Source organism: Theropithecus gelada, chromosome 10 (genome assembly GCF_003255815.1).
Source record: "Theropithecus gelada isolate Dixy chromosome 10, Tgel_1.0, whole genome shotgun sequence".
NCBI classification, from domain to species: domain Eukaryota; kingdom Metazoa; phylum Chordata; class Mammalia; order Primates; family Cercopithecidae; genus Theropithecus; species Theropithecus gelada.
Window position 1 is genome coordinate 8,109,199 of NC_037678.1, and position 14,883 is coordinate 8,124,081.

The 14,883-nt window shown below is 53.0% G+C and overlaps 1 protein-coding gene across 1 annotated transcript in view; it reads left to right on the top strand.

Moving 5' to 3' along the window:
• Positions 1 to 14,883, top strand: part of NFAM1 (NFAT activating protein with ITAM motif 1) — a 52,000-nt gene that overhangs the window by 24,978 nt on the left and 12,139 nt on the right. Inside the window, exon 4 of the mRNA XM_025399781.1 lies at positions 10,301 to 10,399. Within this exon, the coding sequence (XP_025255566.1) occupies positions 10,301 to 10,399 (99 nt within the window). The remainder of the gene's footprint in view (positions 1 to 10,300; positions 10,400 to 14,883) is intronic.

Below are 14,883 nucleotides of genomic sequence, written 5' to 3' on the forward strand. Positions count from 1 at the left end.
GCACTTCAGCCTGGGTGACAGAGCAAGACTAAGTCTCAAAAAAAAAAAAAAAAAAAAAAAGAGAAATCTCTGTCTGCCAGGTATGGTGGGTCACACCTGTAATTCCAGCACTGTAGAAGACTGAGCCAGGAGGATTTCCTGAGCTTAAGAGTTCAATATCAGCGTGGGTAACATGGACGCCATCTCTACAAAACATTTTTAAAAATTAGCCAGGTATGGTGGCGTGCACCTGTGGTCCTGGCTACTTGGAAGGCTGAGGTGGAAGGATCGCTTGAGCTCAGGAGGTCGAAGCTGCAATGAGCTGTGATCACACCGCTGCACTCCAGCCTGAGCGACAGAGGGAGACTGTCTCAATAAAGAAAGAGGCCAGGTGGATGTGGTGGCTCATGCCTGTAACCCCAGCACTTTGGGAGGTCAAGGTGGGTGGTTCACCTGAGGTCAGGAGTTGGAGACCAGCCTGACTCACGTGGTGAAACCCCGTCTCTACTAAAAATACAAAAACATTAGCCAGGCGTGGTGGTGGGCACCTGTAATCCCAGCTACTTGGGAGGGTGAAGTGGGAGAATCGCTTGAACTCGGGAGGCGGAGGTTGCAGTGAGCTGAGATCGCGCCAGTGTACTCCAGCCTGGGCGACAGAGCGAAACTCTGTCTCAAAAAAAAAAAGAAAGAAAAAAAGAAGGAAGGAGGGGAGGGAGGGAGGGAGGGAAGGGAGGGAGGGAGGGAGGGAGGAAGGAAGGAAGGAAGGAAGGAAGGAAGGAAGGAAGGAAGGAAGGAAGGAAGGAGGGAGGGAGGGAGGGAGGGAGGGAGGGAGGGAGGCTGGGTGTGGTGGCTCATGCCTGTAATCCCAGCAGTTTGGGAGGCCGAGGCAGGTGGATCACCTGAGGCCAGGAGTTCAAGACTAGCTTGGCCAACATAGCAAAACCCCGTCTCTACTGAAAATATAAAAATTAACTGGGCATCATGGCGCGTGCCTGTCATCCCAGCTACTCGGGAGACTGAGGCAGGAGAACAGCTTGAACCCAGGAGGCAGAGATTGCAGTAAGTTGAGATGGCACCACTGCACTCCAGCCCCTGGGCAACAGAGCGAGACTCCATCTTAAAAAAAAAAAAAGGAAAGACTGGGTGCAGTGTCTCACGTCTGTAATCCCAGCACTTTGGGAGGCCGAGGCAGGCAGATCACAAGGTCAGGAGATTGAGACCATCCTGGCTAACACAGTGAAACCCTGTCTCTACTAAAAATAAAAAAAATTAGCCAGGTGTGGTGGTCATGCGCTTGTAGTCCCACTTACTTAGAAGGCTGAGGCAAGAGAATTGCCTGAACCTGCGAGGCAGAGCTTGCAGTGAGCTGAGATTGTACCACTGCACTCTAGCCTGGGTGACAGAGTGAGACTGTCTTATTAAAAAAAAAAAATAAAAGAAAGGAAATCTGTTTTCATTAAATTGATATTCCTGTTGAGGCGAGACAGACGATGAACCACCCAGTGAGTAGGTCGTATATCTCAGATTCGATAAGTGTTGGGGGAAACTCAGCAGTATAAAGGGGGGTCAGCATGGGAATGGAGAAGTGCCTGGAATGAAGGAGGCAGTTGCACATCAGGGCTGGGCTTGTCCAGCGGAGAACAGTGGGTGCAGGTGCTCTGAGGCAGGAGCAGGCGTGGGGTGTCCCAGGAGCTGCAGGGGGGGTCATGTGGCTGGTGTAGCCTGAGCTCACGGAGAGTAGAGGGATAGGAAGTGGAAGGAGATGCACCCAGGTAGGGAGCATTGAAAGGACTTGAGCCCTTACTCTATGTGAGACAAGGGAGGGGGTGGGATCAGACCTAGATTCTGATAGACCCTCTGTCTGGGTGAGGGACACCCGGTGAGGAGCTACTGGAAAGTCCAGGCAGAGGTGACAGGAGCCGGGGCCAGGGTGGCCTCAGGGAAGTGGTGAGCAAAGCGGGTGAAAGGCTAGAAGCGGACCCAAAGGGACTCGGGGAACGGTTTGCTCTGTTCCCTCCAGGAGGCCTGAGCCTGGGGGTGTTTGGATCTGGGCCTGCTGGGCAGGTGTCAGGTGAGCTGTGGACTGGAAGAGCAGGCGAGGAAGGTCAGAGCGTGACTGAGCCAGAGCAAGTGGCAGGCCTGGGCCTGGAGCCCACGCCTTCGTTTCCCGTCCTTATCTTAAGGCTGGGGGTGTCATCGCTTTTCCAAGAAGGCTCTGAGGTGCTAAAAGAGCATGAGCTTGGCCCCTTTCGCCCCCAGGAGCCCTGGGGGCTGCATTTCCTGCCTTCTATGAGCCAGTGTCTAAGTCAGGGTCTCAGCCATGATGCTGGCTCCCCTCCTTCCTGTGGGTCTGACACTGGCGTGAATGTTCCTACTTTGACGTTGCCCTGTTGAGGAGCTTCAGGGTGAAGTGAGCCGCAGGCCCTGGGTGCCACTGTGAAGTCCAGGAGGGCTCTGTGCTTGGCCTTGCCCAGCCCAGCCAGAGGGACGAGCTGAGCCGGGAAGACTCAAGATGGGTGGGAAACACTTCCTTCAGCTTCCATGAACCCAGGGTTAGGACAGAGACCCGCTGGCTTCAGGCCGCCTCCCTCCCCAAGCCAGCACGTGTGTGCAACTGCCATGTGCCCAGCCTGGGCCTTTCTTGCACACCCCTGACCCTCGCCCTCAATATATTCCCTCCCTCCCTCCTTCTGCTTTTCCCATGATGATAGCAAGTAGGGTATCTCTCGATTTATTCACTACTGAGCAGCCCCCAGGCACTCAAAACGAGGCCAGGGGAGGAGCTAAGGCGTGGACACAGAAACTGGGCTTCAGGCACAGGTGACGAGGGACTCCCCCCGGCCTGCAGACCCCCACCCAGGCTTACAGGAGTGACCTGCACAAGTGCCCTCTGTGTACACGAAGCACAGTGGGCAAGGGGCAGAGTGGGGCCAAGTGAGATCTTAACCCTGAGCCCCCCACTTGCTGAGGCCCCCAGCTCCTGCCCTACAAAGATGGGACCGGACCACAGGGACTGGATCACAGTATCAGTAAAGGAGGGAGCAAAGCTCAGAGCCCTGGCCTTGAGTTCTGGTCCCAGCTCCCTCCTGTCCAGTCTGGCCTCAGTGACTCCCGCCTTCCTCTTCCTCCTCCTCCTCTCACCACCCTGCCTGTGCTTCCAGGAATGTCTGCAAAGTGTCTCGTGTGTGCCATCACTAGGCTAAGTGCCAACAGCGTGAATGCAAGTCTTCTTGTCAAGTTTAGACCCTCTCTGAGCCTCAGTTTCTTCCTCTAGAAATGGGTATAAGGATAGACCCTGCCCATCAAGTGAACATGGAAGGAGATTCCACATTTTTTTTTTTTGAGATGGAGTTTCACTCTTTGCCTAGGCTGAAGTGCGATGGTGCAATCTCGACTCACTGCAACCTCTGCCTCTCAGATTCAAGTGATTCTCCTGCCTCAGCCTCCCAAGTAGCTAGGATTACAGACGTGCGACACCACACTTGCCTAATTTTGTATTTTTAGTAGAGACAGGGTTTCACCATGTTGGCCAGGCTGTTTTCAAACTCCTGACCTCAGGTGATCTGCAGGAGAGCACTTCTGAGGCACCAGTTGGGTGCCTGACACACAATAGAAGCTTCCTGCTGCCCACATACCCTCTGTACCTGGGGAGGACAGCTGATGTGAGAGCCTGGGCTGGTAGGGAAAGAGAACGCGGAGGCCAGAGCAGCTGCTGTGTTTGCATTGCTAAAGCAGCCCTGGGAGCCCCAGGTTCACTGATGATGCCCCTGATGGCAGTGGCAGAATGGGTTATGGAGACAGTCCAGGAGAAAGAGGTTCCCTCCAGGCACAGAGGGCCCAGGAGCACCTGCGGTGGTGGATGGATGAATTGAAGCTGGAGACTACCAACCAGAAGTGGCAGAGGGTGGACCCAAACCGCAGCTGGCAGCTTTGGGGACAGTGAGGACAAAGACAGAGCAGAGTGTGCGAACCCACTGGGGTGAGTCTAGAAGAATGGCATTGCCTCCCAGGGGCAGTGCCTGCACCTGAATTCTGCAAAGGCCAGGCAGGAAGGGCATGGAGTTCACACCCCCGGGAAGATGAGAGCTGGAGGGCGGCAAGAACTGAAGATGCATCAAGTCTGCCTGGAGGGGCTGGGGCGGGAGGGATGGGGGTGGAGCCCAGGAATGGATGACCCGCAGGTGGCACAGTCAGCCCTGCCCGCAGGCCCTTCAACAGCAGAGGCCTCCCAGGCCCTCCTTGTTCTCTGTGTTCCAGCACCTGGGATGCCTCCCAGAGATCTCCTCCTTTGCTTTCTGGACCCAGCTCCCATGTCCCCAGCTCAGAGAGGCCCTCCCTGACCCCATGGCTATCTTCCCTGACACCTCCCTTGCCTCTGCCCTCGTCATCTGCAGGTCGCCTGAGCTTACTCCATTTCTTCCTCAAGGCCAGCTCTGTGAGGCCGGGTACCTCTCAGCCTGTTACCTGCCCAAGCCCCAGCCTCTAGCACACGGCCCCCCACATAGTAGGCCCTCAATAAACATCTGCTGAAGGGCTTACCATTTATAGTGCCCTTTCACACCTGTCATTAAATTCATTCATTCAGGCTGGGCGCGGTGGCTCAGGCCTGTAATCCCAGCAGTTTGGGAGGCCCAGGTGGGCTGATTGCCTGAAGTCAAGAGTTCAAGACCAGCCTGACCAGCATGGCAAACCCCTACCTCTACTAAAAATACAAACATTAGCTGGGTGCAGTAGCGCATGTCTATAATCCCAGCTACTCAGGAGGCTGAGGCACAAGAATCACTTGAGTCTGAGAGGCAGAGGTTGCAATGAGCCGAGATTGTGCCATTGCAATCCAGCCTGGGCGACAGAGCGAGACTCTGTCTCAAACAAACAAATCATTCATTCATTCCTCAAATTGATGTTAGCTGAGTACCTACTATGTGTCAGGCCCTGTACAGAGGCGGGGAGCACAGCAAGCTAAACTCTCAGTCGGCTGGGGAGATCAGCTGTTACGCTGTCATGGCCTGTTCTGGCAGAAAGGAAGTAGGAATCAGCAGGGCTTAAAAGCACAGACTCAGGCCTTTGTTCAGTTGCAGTTCTACCACTCACCAATTTCTGCAAGCTGGGGCTGGGTGCCCTGGGCTTCAGTTTCCCCAGTGGGGATGCCAAACAAAGGAGCTGTGTCATGGGGTTGTAGAAGGCACAGAGGGGCCGCCGGTGTGGGTCTGAGGCGCTTTGAGTACCAGGAGAGGTCTCTCTCTTGAGAAGGCAGCGATCACCATGATTTCTGCCATGAGAGCAGGTTTGGAGGCTCCTGCCTGGCTTGAGGGGTCAAAGTGGTCTTCCCAGAGCAGGCGCCCCCTGCAGCTGGCCCGTCCCCATCCTCAACCTCTCATGGCGTTGGACACAGCAGGCCTCCCACCTCACAGCACCCTCCTCCTCTTGGTTCCAGTATGCCATGCCCTCCTGGTTCTGTCCCACTCCATGGGCAGCTTTGCTGGGTCACCCCCTTCTCGGTGACATCTAAATTCTGGCACATCCCAGGCCCCTTCCTCCGAGCCCTTCCGCTCTCTGTCTGTGTTCCTGCGGTGAAAGCTCTGCTCTGCGGGCAGCATTCCCTGTCCACAGATGCTGCTGCTCAGACCCCTCCCAAAGCTCCAGACCACGGTGCACAGCCCCACGTGGGAGCCTGAGGGCGCCGCCACCTCATGCATCCAGAGCAGTGCTCCTCAGTCCCCAAGTCCTCTGCATCCCAGCACATGTGCTCCAGATGCCCAGGACCAAGCCTTGGAGTTGTGCTAGGCTCTTCTGTCTCCCCACACCCGCCCCTCAGCAAGCCCTGCACTCAATCTGTCCCAGAGCCAGCCCCTTCTCCGGGGCTTCCAAGGCATCCCAGGCTCAGCGCTCCATCACCCTCTCCTGGAATATGGGTCTCTGCTGCCACGCCCTGGCTTCCGTTACACCCTGGCTTCTGTCTTTATGCTGTCTGTCCTGCCAAAGCACAGCCCCTGCAGTGGGGGGGACTTAGTGTCCCCAGTGCCTGGGGAAGCCTGGCACGCAGTGCGTGCTTGTGGAAGGAATGACAGGATAAATGCACGCGAGGACCTGGAAGATAAGGCAGAAGTGGCCAGGGTATGAGGTGGCAAAGGCACATTATCGCTCCCATTTTACAGAGGAGGAAACTGAGGCCCAGCAGGCTTTCTGAGCTGCTGATGGCAGCACCCCTGGTGTGTAGAGCTGGATCTCAGCCCAGGCCTGGTGACTCCCTGTCCCACCACCATCTAGCAGGGAGGGGAGACTTGGGCCACAGAGAGCTGGGCACAGTGGGAGAACCCACGATAGAGATTCATCTGAAAATCACAGTTGAAAGGGCAAATGTTGGCCCCGAGGACAGAGCGCTTGGTGGGCAGGGATGGCCAGGGATGGGCAGGGAGCAAAGCAGCCCCATCCCCTACAACTCACACGTAGTACAACGTGAGTTTTCAAGAAGGTTCCCTTACCACCCTGGCTAACACACGGTGAAAACCCGTCTCTACCAAAAATACAACAAAATTAGCTGGGCGAGGTGGCGGGCACCTGTAGTCCCGGCTACTCGGGAGGCTGAGGCAGGAGAATGGCGTGAACCCAGAAGGCAGAGCTTGCAGTGAGCCGAGATCGCGCCGCTGCACTCCAGCCTGGGTGACAGAGCGAGACTGTGTCTCAAAAAAAAAAAAAAAGGCGGCTCCCTCTCTGCTCCACTGGACCCCTTGCCCTGGCCCAGCCACCCAGCACCCCCAGGAGGCCTCTCTCCTGGAGATCCTGCCTCTTCCCCTTGCCAGCCCCAACCTGCAGTCCACCCTGCATCTGTGGCAGCAGAGGGAGGCTTATATAATGTAACTGCGGCCACTTCCCTGCCCTGGTGGCCAACACTGCCCTCTGGGTAAACACCATGGCATTTGGCCTTTCGTGGCCCCACCCGCGCTGGGCTGTGGCTCATCTCCTCCTTTCTGTCTAACTGTCCATTCTTCTGTGCGTCTGTGACACTCCTGCCCCCGAGCTGTTCACAATGCGTAAGACACTTTCTCGGATCGGGAGAACTTTGAAGTTCCTCCCGTGTCTTCAGAAGACAGCACAAGATGATCCTGAGACGTCTGCTTCAGTCCCCTGCAGACTTGGGGCTCCTTCCTGGGACCCCGCAGTGGAACTCACTTCTCTGGCAACCCCATCAGTCTCACTAACAGAGCCTCGAGGCCAGGCGTGGGTCTTGCTTACTGGGGGTCCTCTATGCCCAGCCCAGGTCCGGTGCGTAGGAGGGCCAGGGAGAGACACCAACAGCTATCTGAGCTCCAGGGACCTTGCTTTCCAGCCCCAGCAGGTCCAAAGATCTGAGCCCAGGTCAGCCTCCCGGGAGAGCCACTGCCCATGAGCTCACATCCTCAGCCCTGGCGGTGTCCAGGCCGGCCAGCTCAGCGAGGAGACAAACACTACGTCCCCAGCTGCCTTGACAGGAGGAGGCACCGAGGTGCACTGGGGTGGACCACAGCCTCTGACTGTGACGGTGCCCTCAAGAAGCAGGTGGTGCAGGGGAGGCAGCCCTGGATTTGAGGACACATATCTGGGTTTGATCCAAGGACAGCCTTTTACCAGCTGGACAAGCCTCAACTTCCCCCTTCTGTTTTTGTTTTTGTTTTGTTTTGTTTTGGAGATGGAGTCTCACTGTTTTTGCCCAGGCTGGAGCACAGTGGCACAATCTCAGCTAACTGCAACCTCCACCTCCACTTGAGGTTCAAGCAATTCTCTTGTCTCAGCCTCCTGAGTAGCTGGGATTGATTACAGGCGCTCACCACCATACATGGCTAATTTTTGTATTTTTAGTGGGGATGGGGTTTCACTATGTTGGCCAGGCTGGTCTCAAACTCCTGACCTCAAGTGATCCGCCCACCTTGGCTTCCCAAAGTGCTGGGATTACAGACATGAACCACCGCACCTGGCCCCCTGTCTGTTAAACGGGCCATTCCATGCCCACTTCCTCTGGCTGTTATGAGAATTAAATGAAAATAAGGACAAGTCCCAGCAGACTTCGTAAACTATCAAGTGCTACACAGACGCCAGCACTTCTCTGTGTCTGTGAGGCTTACACGTTCTAACTAAGCAGAGCAGTGAAAACTCCAGCTCCTGTCTCGTCAATATCTTGGTGAAACACAGATCCGGATTCAAATCAAATCTTGCCTCTGCCACTTCCTGGTTGCATGGCCTCAGCAAGTCACCTGCCCTGTCTCAGCCTTCACGCCCTCATGTACAGAACAGAGAGGGTGGAAAGATTCACCTGCGGTTTGCAGAGGGCCTGTGAGAGAAGGCAGGTCAGGTGTTGAGAGCCCTACCTGGTTCCATGCTCTGAGCCATTATGAGCTGTGACTGGGGGTGGCGCCAGCTTCTGCCTGCGAGTTAAGTAGCTCTCAACGGCTAATCCCGCAGTAAATGGGCTGGGGTTTGGCAGGAGGCCAGGGTTTTTAATTAGCTTCTGCCCTGAGATGAGGCAGTTGTGGCTCCACTGTCAGCAGTGGCAGTGTGGTGCCTGCAATGAGGGGGGATGTCCAGGCCATCTCCCTCTGCCTCTGGAGGGCCGCTTGTACCGCCTCCTGACTCTCCCAGCCTTCACCTCCTCAGCAGGCCCAACCCAGCCTCCACCATGACCAGCGGGAGCTTTCTCCAGCACAGTTCTGACCCTGGCGTTCCCACTTCCAGTCCTCAGATGTTTCCTGTGCTCTTCACACAGCCTGCGTGGCCACGCCATGCCTGTACCTCCCAGGCAGGATTCCCTCTCCGGTCACACACTGACCTCTCTCTTTCTCTCTCTTTTTTTTTCTTTTTTTTTTTTTTGAGATGGGATCTCGCTCTGTCGCCCAGGCTGGAGTGCAATGGTGTGATCTCGACTCACTGCAACCTCCGCCCCCTGGGTTCAAGTGATTCTCCTGCCTCACCCTCCTGAGTAGCTGGGATTACAGGCGCACACCACCACACCTGGCTAATGTTTATATTTTTAGTAGAGATGGGGTTTTGCCATATTGGCCAGGCTGGTCTCAAACTCCTGATCTCAGGTGATCCACCTGACTCGGCCTCCGAGTCCCAAAGTGCTGGGATTACAGGCATGAGCCACCGCGCCCAGCCTATGCTGACCTTCTCCAAGTGCCTCGAGACCTCCAGGCCTTGGCACATGCTGTTCCCTCTACCTGGGGCTCCCTCCTCCCTCTCTTGCTAAATGAACTTCTTGCCCTTGGGATTTCACCTTCAATATCGCTTCTGCCCAGTGGAGCATTGGTTTCCTCCTCATGTGCCAGAGGCTCTGTGCCTGGCGGTCAACCTGTATACCAGGTTTTGGCAAAACTACTGGTTCATCCTCCATCTTTTCACTGGTCCCTAAACTCCAGGAGGGTAGGGACGGTGCCTACCTCCTCACACTGCCTGGCTTGCCAGTGCTATCAAGTGTGTGTTGGTTGACCAAGGGCCTTGTAAGCACCACCTCCTAAGCACCAGGCACCGACTCCCTGTGCCCTCCTTGTATCTTTGCAACAATCTCACAAAGGAGGGTTATTGCTGAAGAAACCAAGACCCATGGCCGAGCATGGTGGCTCACGCCTGTAATCCCAGCACTTTGGGAGGCCAAGGTGGGCAGATCACGAGGTCAAGAGATCGAGACCATCCTGGGCAACATGGTGAAACCCTGTCTCTACTAAAAATACAAAAATTAGCCAGGCGTGGTGGCACGCGCCTATATTTCCAGCTACTGGGGAGGCTGAAGCAGGAGAATGGCTTGAACCCAGGAAGTGGAGGTTGTAGTGAGCTGAGCGCACCATTGCACTCCAGCCTGGGTGACAGAGCAAGACTCCATCTCAAAATAGTAATAATAATAATAATAATAAATTAATTAATTAAAAAAGAAACCAAGGCCCAGAGAGGGGAAGTGGCTCTCTCGAGGCCAGAGCCAGTGACAGCAGAGCAGGACTGGACACTGGACCTGGCTGGCGCCACTAGGGGCCCACCCACAGCTGCTGGCTCGGTCCCTGGGGCCCTGCCCTACTGGCACTGGGCCCAGTAGCTTGTGTCCCTACCAGCCAGGTGCTCTGTCCAGGACACCTCGTGTGGGCCTTTTCCATTTCCTGTGTCTCCAGGTGCAGGAATGGCTTGATGCAGGTCTTGTAGGCATTTGCCATGTTGCCCTGGAGAGGGTGAGTGGGAGGGACTGAGTGACGAATCTCTGTGTGACCTCATGACAATCTGCCATCCTTTCCCCTGGTGGGATCTGTGCGAGGAGGAAGATGAGTGCCGCTCTTCCCTGGCCCTGACTCCTTTCTCCCTACAGAAGCAGATGCGGGGTCCAGGGAAGGACCCCACCAGGAAGTGCCCAGATCCAAGATCTGCCAGCAGCCCCAAGCAGCCTCCTTCAGAATCCATCTACACAGTGAGTCCCGGGGCCCCGCTCCCTCTACTTCTCTCAGGCCTGAGGCAGGGTCTGTCTTGTACCAGGGTCTGTCTGGCTCAGTCTTGTACCAGCTGTGTGACCTCTCCTAGCCTCAAGTTCCTCATCTGTAAAATGGGGACAATTCTCACCTCATGGAATTTCTATGAAGCTGAAAAGAGATGACATGTGCGGGGCCCCTGGAAGGCATATGAATGTCAGGTGCCCCCCATGCCCTGTTCCCCTCCTTGGCACAGCCCCTCATTCTGGGACAAGGGGTAGTGAGGGCACAGGTTGGTGAGGATTGAAGGAAACTCCTTCATCTGACCAAACAGCCGTTACCACTTCCTCCTGTTTTTATTGCACAAACAACAAAAAATCACAAAAAGAGGAAGAGGTCAGGCGCCATCCCACGCCCTTAACACATCAGTGATTTTTAATTATTTGCTCTCCCTCCCCTCCTAGCACATGCAGACATTGTCTTACATGGTCACAGTCACAGCAGAGACACGTGTTGGGACCCTGTTTGTTCCACTCTCTGCTGTGTCATAGGCATTTTCCGAAACAATCTTCCTGGAGATGCGGGTGCATCTTCAGGAAGTGGACGGTAGGTGCAGCGTAGGGGCCGAGGAGGCCAGGCCACCCCAGCCCGGCCAACCAGCCAGCATGCAGCCCTACGCCCAGTGGCTGGGGCCTGGGAGGGCTGGGAACACTCTTTTTGCTATGTTCCTTTCGACTCCACAAGCAACATATGCTCCAAGTAGAGCAAGTGAAGAACAAATGCCACCCAGTGCCAGCTGGGGTCCCCATCCCGTGAGATCTGGCACCACCAGGTGGGCTCCCCACTCCACGCCTGGAAGGCACACATTCCTTCTGGGGCCCTGCAGGTTCCCTAGGTGCACGCTTCCTAGGTGCACACTCCCTGGTTGTGTTGGCGCTTGGATTCTGCTCGTACGTGCTGCCATTTCTGTTCCCACAACAACGACTCACTCTAATAACGCCACAAAATGCCACACAGAGGACGTCCAGGATATGGCCTTGTCTGCTGAGGATGGGGCAGGTGGCAGCGAGGCCAAGGAAATGTCCCTGTGGGGCAGTGCCAATAGTCCCAAGTGAAATGTGATGGTTCTCAAAGGGCTTTCAGCTTCCCCATCCCGGGGAGTTTCCGTCAGCCACGGCTTTGCACGCGGCCGGAGACTTCCTCATACTCTCTCCTGTCTCCCAGCATCTCATAGTGGTATTTTCCCTACCAGGGATTCTGGTGTCAACTGTTAGATGAAAATATTTCTCTCTCTCCCTCTCACTCTCACTTTCCCTCTCCCCCAACATACACATATGTGAGATATATATATATATATATATATATATATATATATATATATATGAAGAAAATAACCAGCATCCTAATCCCATCTTCTTCCAGGATAAATACTAGGAACATTGACTAATATATTTTCCAGTATTTTTTCTATAAATATATACAAAGAAACCCAGACACATTCACACATACTTCTTTTTTAATTGGAGTAATGCAGCTATTTTTTTTTCATGAACATCTCATGAACATCTTTCCACACGAATAAATATCCTTCTGTGAGATTATTTTTAATGGAAGAGCTCTTTTGAGCAGAGCTGCTTTTTTGCCTGGGTTTCGAAGTCTCTAGGACTCAGGCCGACTTCTCTGGAGTGAGGTGAAGAGACCTAACTGCCTGCAGGGTTGCAAGGCAGCTTGGAGAGTAGAGGTCATAGAACTTTGCTAAGCCCTTGACATAAGGGTCTACCAGCTGAGATTGGGCCTGGGCGGAGAAGAGTGACAGTCACAACAATAATGATGATATCAAGAGCCATTTGTTGTGGGCCTACTATGTGCCAGGGATCATGGCAGGACTGTACACCTGTTATATTTTATCAATCCTCTGGATAAGGTTTTAGGGTAAAGGTGTTGTCCCCATTTTCACTTTCTTTACTTTTATTTTCTCTCTCTCTCTCTCTCTCTCTCTCTCTCTTTCTTTTTTGCTTTTTTTTTGAGGCAGAGTCTTGCTGCATCGCCCAGGCTGGAGTGCAGTGGCATAATCTTGGTTCACTGCAAGCTCTGCCTCCCGGGTTCACACCAGTCTCCTGCTTCAGCCTCCCAAGTAGCTGAGACTACAGTCGTCAGCCACCATGCCTGGCTAATTTTTTTGTATTTTTAGTAGAGACAGGGTTTCACCATGTTAACCAGGATGGTCTCGATCTCCTGACCTTGTGATCCACCCGCCTTGGCCTCCCAAAGTGCTGGGATTACAGGTGTAAGCCATCGCGCCCAGCCTTCCTTTGGATTTTCTACAAACCTAGTCATGTCATCTATGAATAATGCAAGTTTTACTTTTTCCTTTCCAATCCTCATTATTTTATTATTATTTTTATTTGTTATTATTATTTTTTTAGACAGAGTCTTGCTCTTGTTGCCCAGGCTGGAGTGCAATGGTGCAATCTCAGCTCACTGTAACCTCTGTCTCCCCTGTTCAAGTGATTCTCCTGCCTCAGCCTCCTGAGTAGCTGGGATTACAGACGACCACCATCATACCCGGCTAAATTTTTTGTATTTTTAGTAGAGACGGGGTTTCGCCATGTTGGCCAGACTGGTCTCAAACTCCTGACTTCAGGTGATCCACCCACCTTGGCTTCCCAAACTGCTGGGATTACAGGCGTGAGACACCACGCCTGGCCTGTTTTATTTACTTATTTATTTTTTGAGACAGGGTCTTTCTCTGTCACTCAGGCTGGAGTGCAATGGTATGATCTCGGCTTACTGCAACCTCCACCTCCTGGGCTCCAGTGATCTTCCCACCTCAGCCTCCCAGGTGGCTGGGACTATGGGTGTAAGACACTGCACTTGGCTAATTTATAAATTTTTCGTAGAGAAGAGGTCTCACTATATTGCCCCGGCTGGTTTTGAGTTCCTGGGCTCAAGTGATCCTCCCACTTCTCAAAGTGCTGGGATTACGGGCATGAGTCACCGCACCTGGCCCAATCCTGATACCTTATTTTTTTTTCACTTTATTGCACTGCCTGAGGTCTCTGATATAACCGTGGTGAATAGAGGTGATGATAGCAGGCATCCTTGTCTTGTTTCCCAGTCTCCGGGGAAGGCTTTTTGTAAATATATTCTTCCTTCTTTGGGCGGATACTTAAATAATGTCCTATCTTTCTTCTTTTCTAATTTCTGCACTTACAGCATGTATTTCCCTTTAATAGGGCTTTAGCTGCATCCCACAAGTTTTGATGTCATATTTTCATCATCTTTCGGTTTAAAATTTCCATTGAGAATTCTTCCTTGCCTCACTGGTTACTTAAATGTGATTTGCTTAATGTGATGTGGTGGCACACACCTATAATCCCAGCTACTCGGGAGGCCGAGGTGGGAGGATTGCTCGAGCCCAGGAGTTTGAGACCAGTCTTGGCAACGTAGCAAGACCCCATTAAAAAAATTATTTTAAATTAATAAGGATATGGAAGGCCGAGCGCAGTGGCTCACGTCTGTAATCCCAGCATTTTGGGAGGCCAAGGCAGGTGGATCACCTGAGGTCGGGAGTTCAAGACCAGCCTGACCAACATGGAGAAGCCCCATCTCCACTAAAAATACAAAATAATTAGCTGGGCGTGGTGGCGCATGCCTTTAATCCCAGCTACTCGGGAGGTTGAGGCAGGATAATGCTTGAACCCAGGAGGCAGAGGTTGCGATGAACCAAGATCGCGCCACTGCACTCCAGCCTGGACAAGAGCGAAACTCCGTCTCAAAAAATAAATAAATACATAAATAAAAATAAGGATATGGAATATTTTATCAACATGATCAACAAACTTGAACTAATTCACATATATAGAGTACTCATTCAACCAGGCATGGTACATGTTATTTTCAAGTGCACACAGAATATAAACTGAGCTATAAAGCAAGTCTCAAAAAATTCAAAAGGATTAAAAACCACACAGAATATACTCTCTGATCACCGTGGAATTAGGTAAAAATAAAAAACACCACATAGCCATAATATAATTAGACATTCAAAACTGTTGAATGAGCACTCTCATTCATTAAGGATTAATAATTGATCCTTACTAATTAAACTTTTTTTTTTTTTTTGGCTGGGTGCAATGGCTCAGGCCTGTAATCTTAGCACTTTGGGAAGCCGAGGCGGGCAGATCCTTTGAGGTCAGGAGTTCGAGACCAGCCTGGCCAACATGTTGAAACCCCATCTCTACTAAAAATAGAAAAACTAGCCAGGCGTGGTAGCGCGCACCTGTAATCCCAGCTACTCAGGAGGCTGAGGCAAGAGAATCACTTGAACCTGGAAGGCAGAGGTTGCAGTGAGCCAAGATTGTGCCATTGCACTCCAGCCTGGGCGACAAGTGCGAGACTCTGTCTCAAAAAAAAAAAAAAAAAAAAAAAAAACTGCCGGGCGCGGGGGCCCCCGCCTTGAATCCCAACCCTTTGGGGGGCCCGG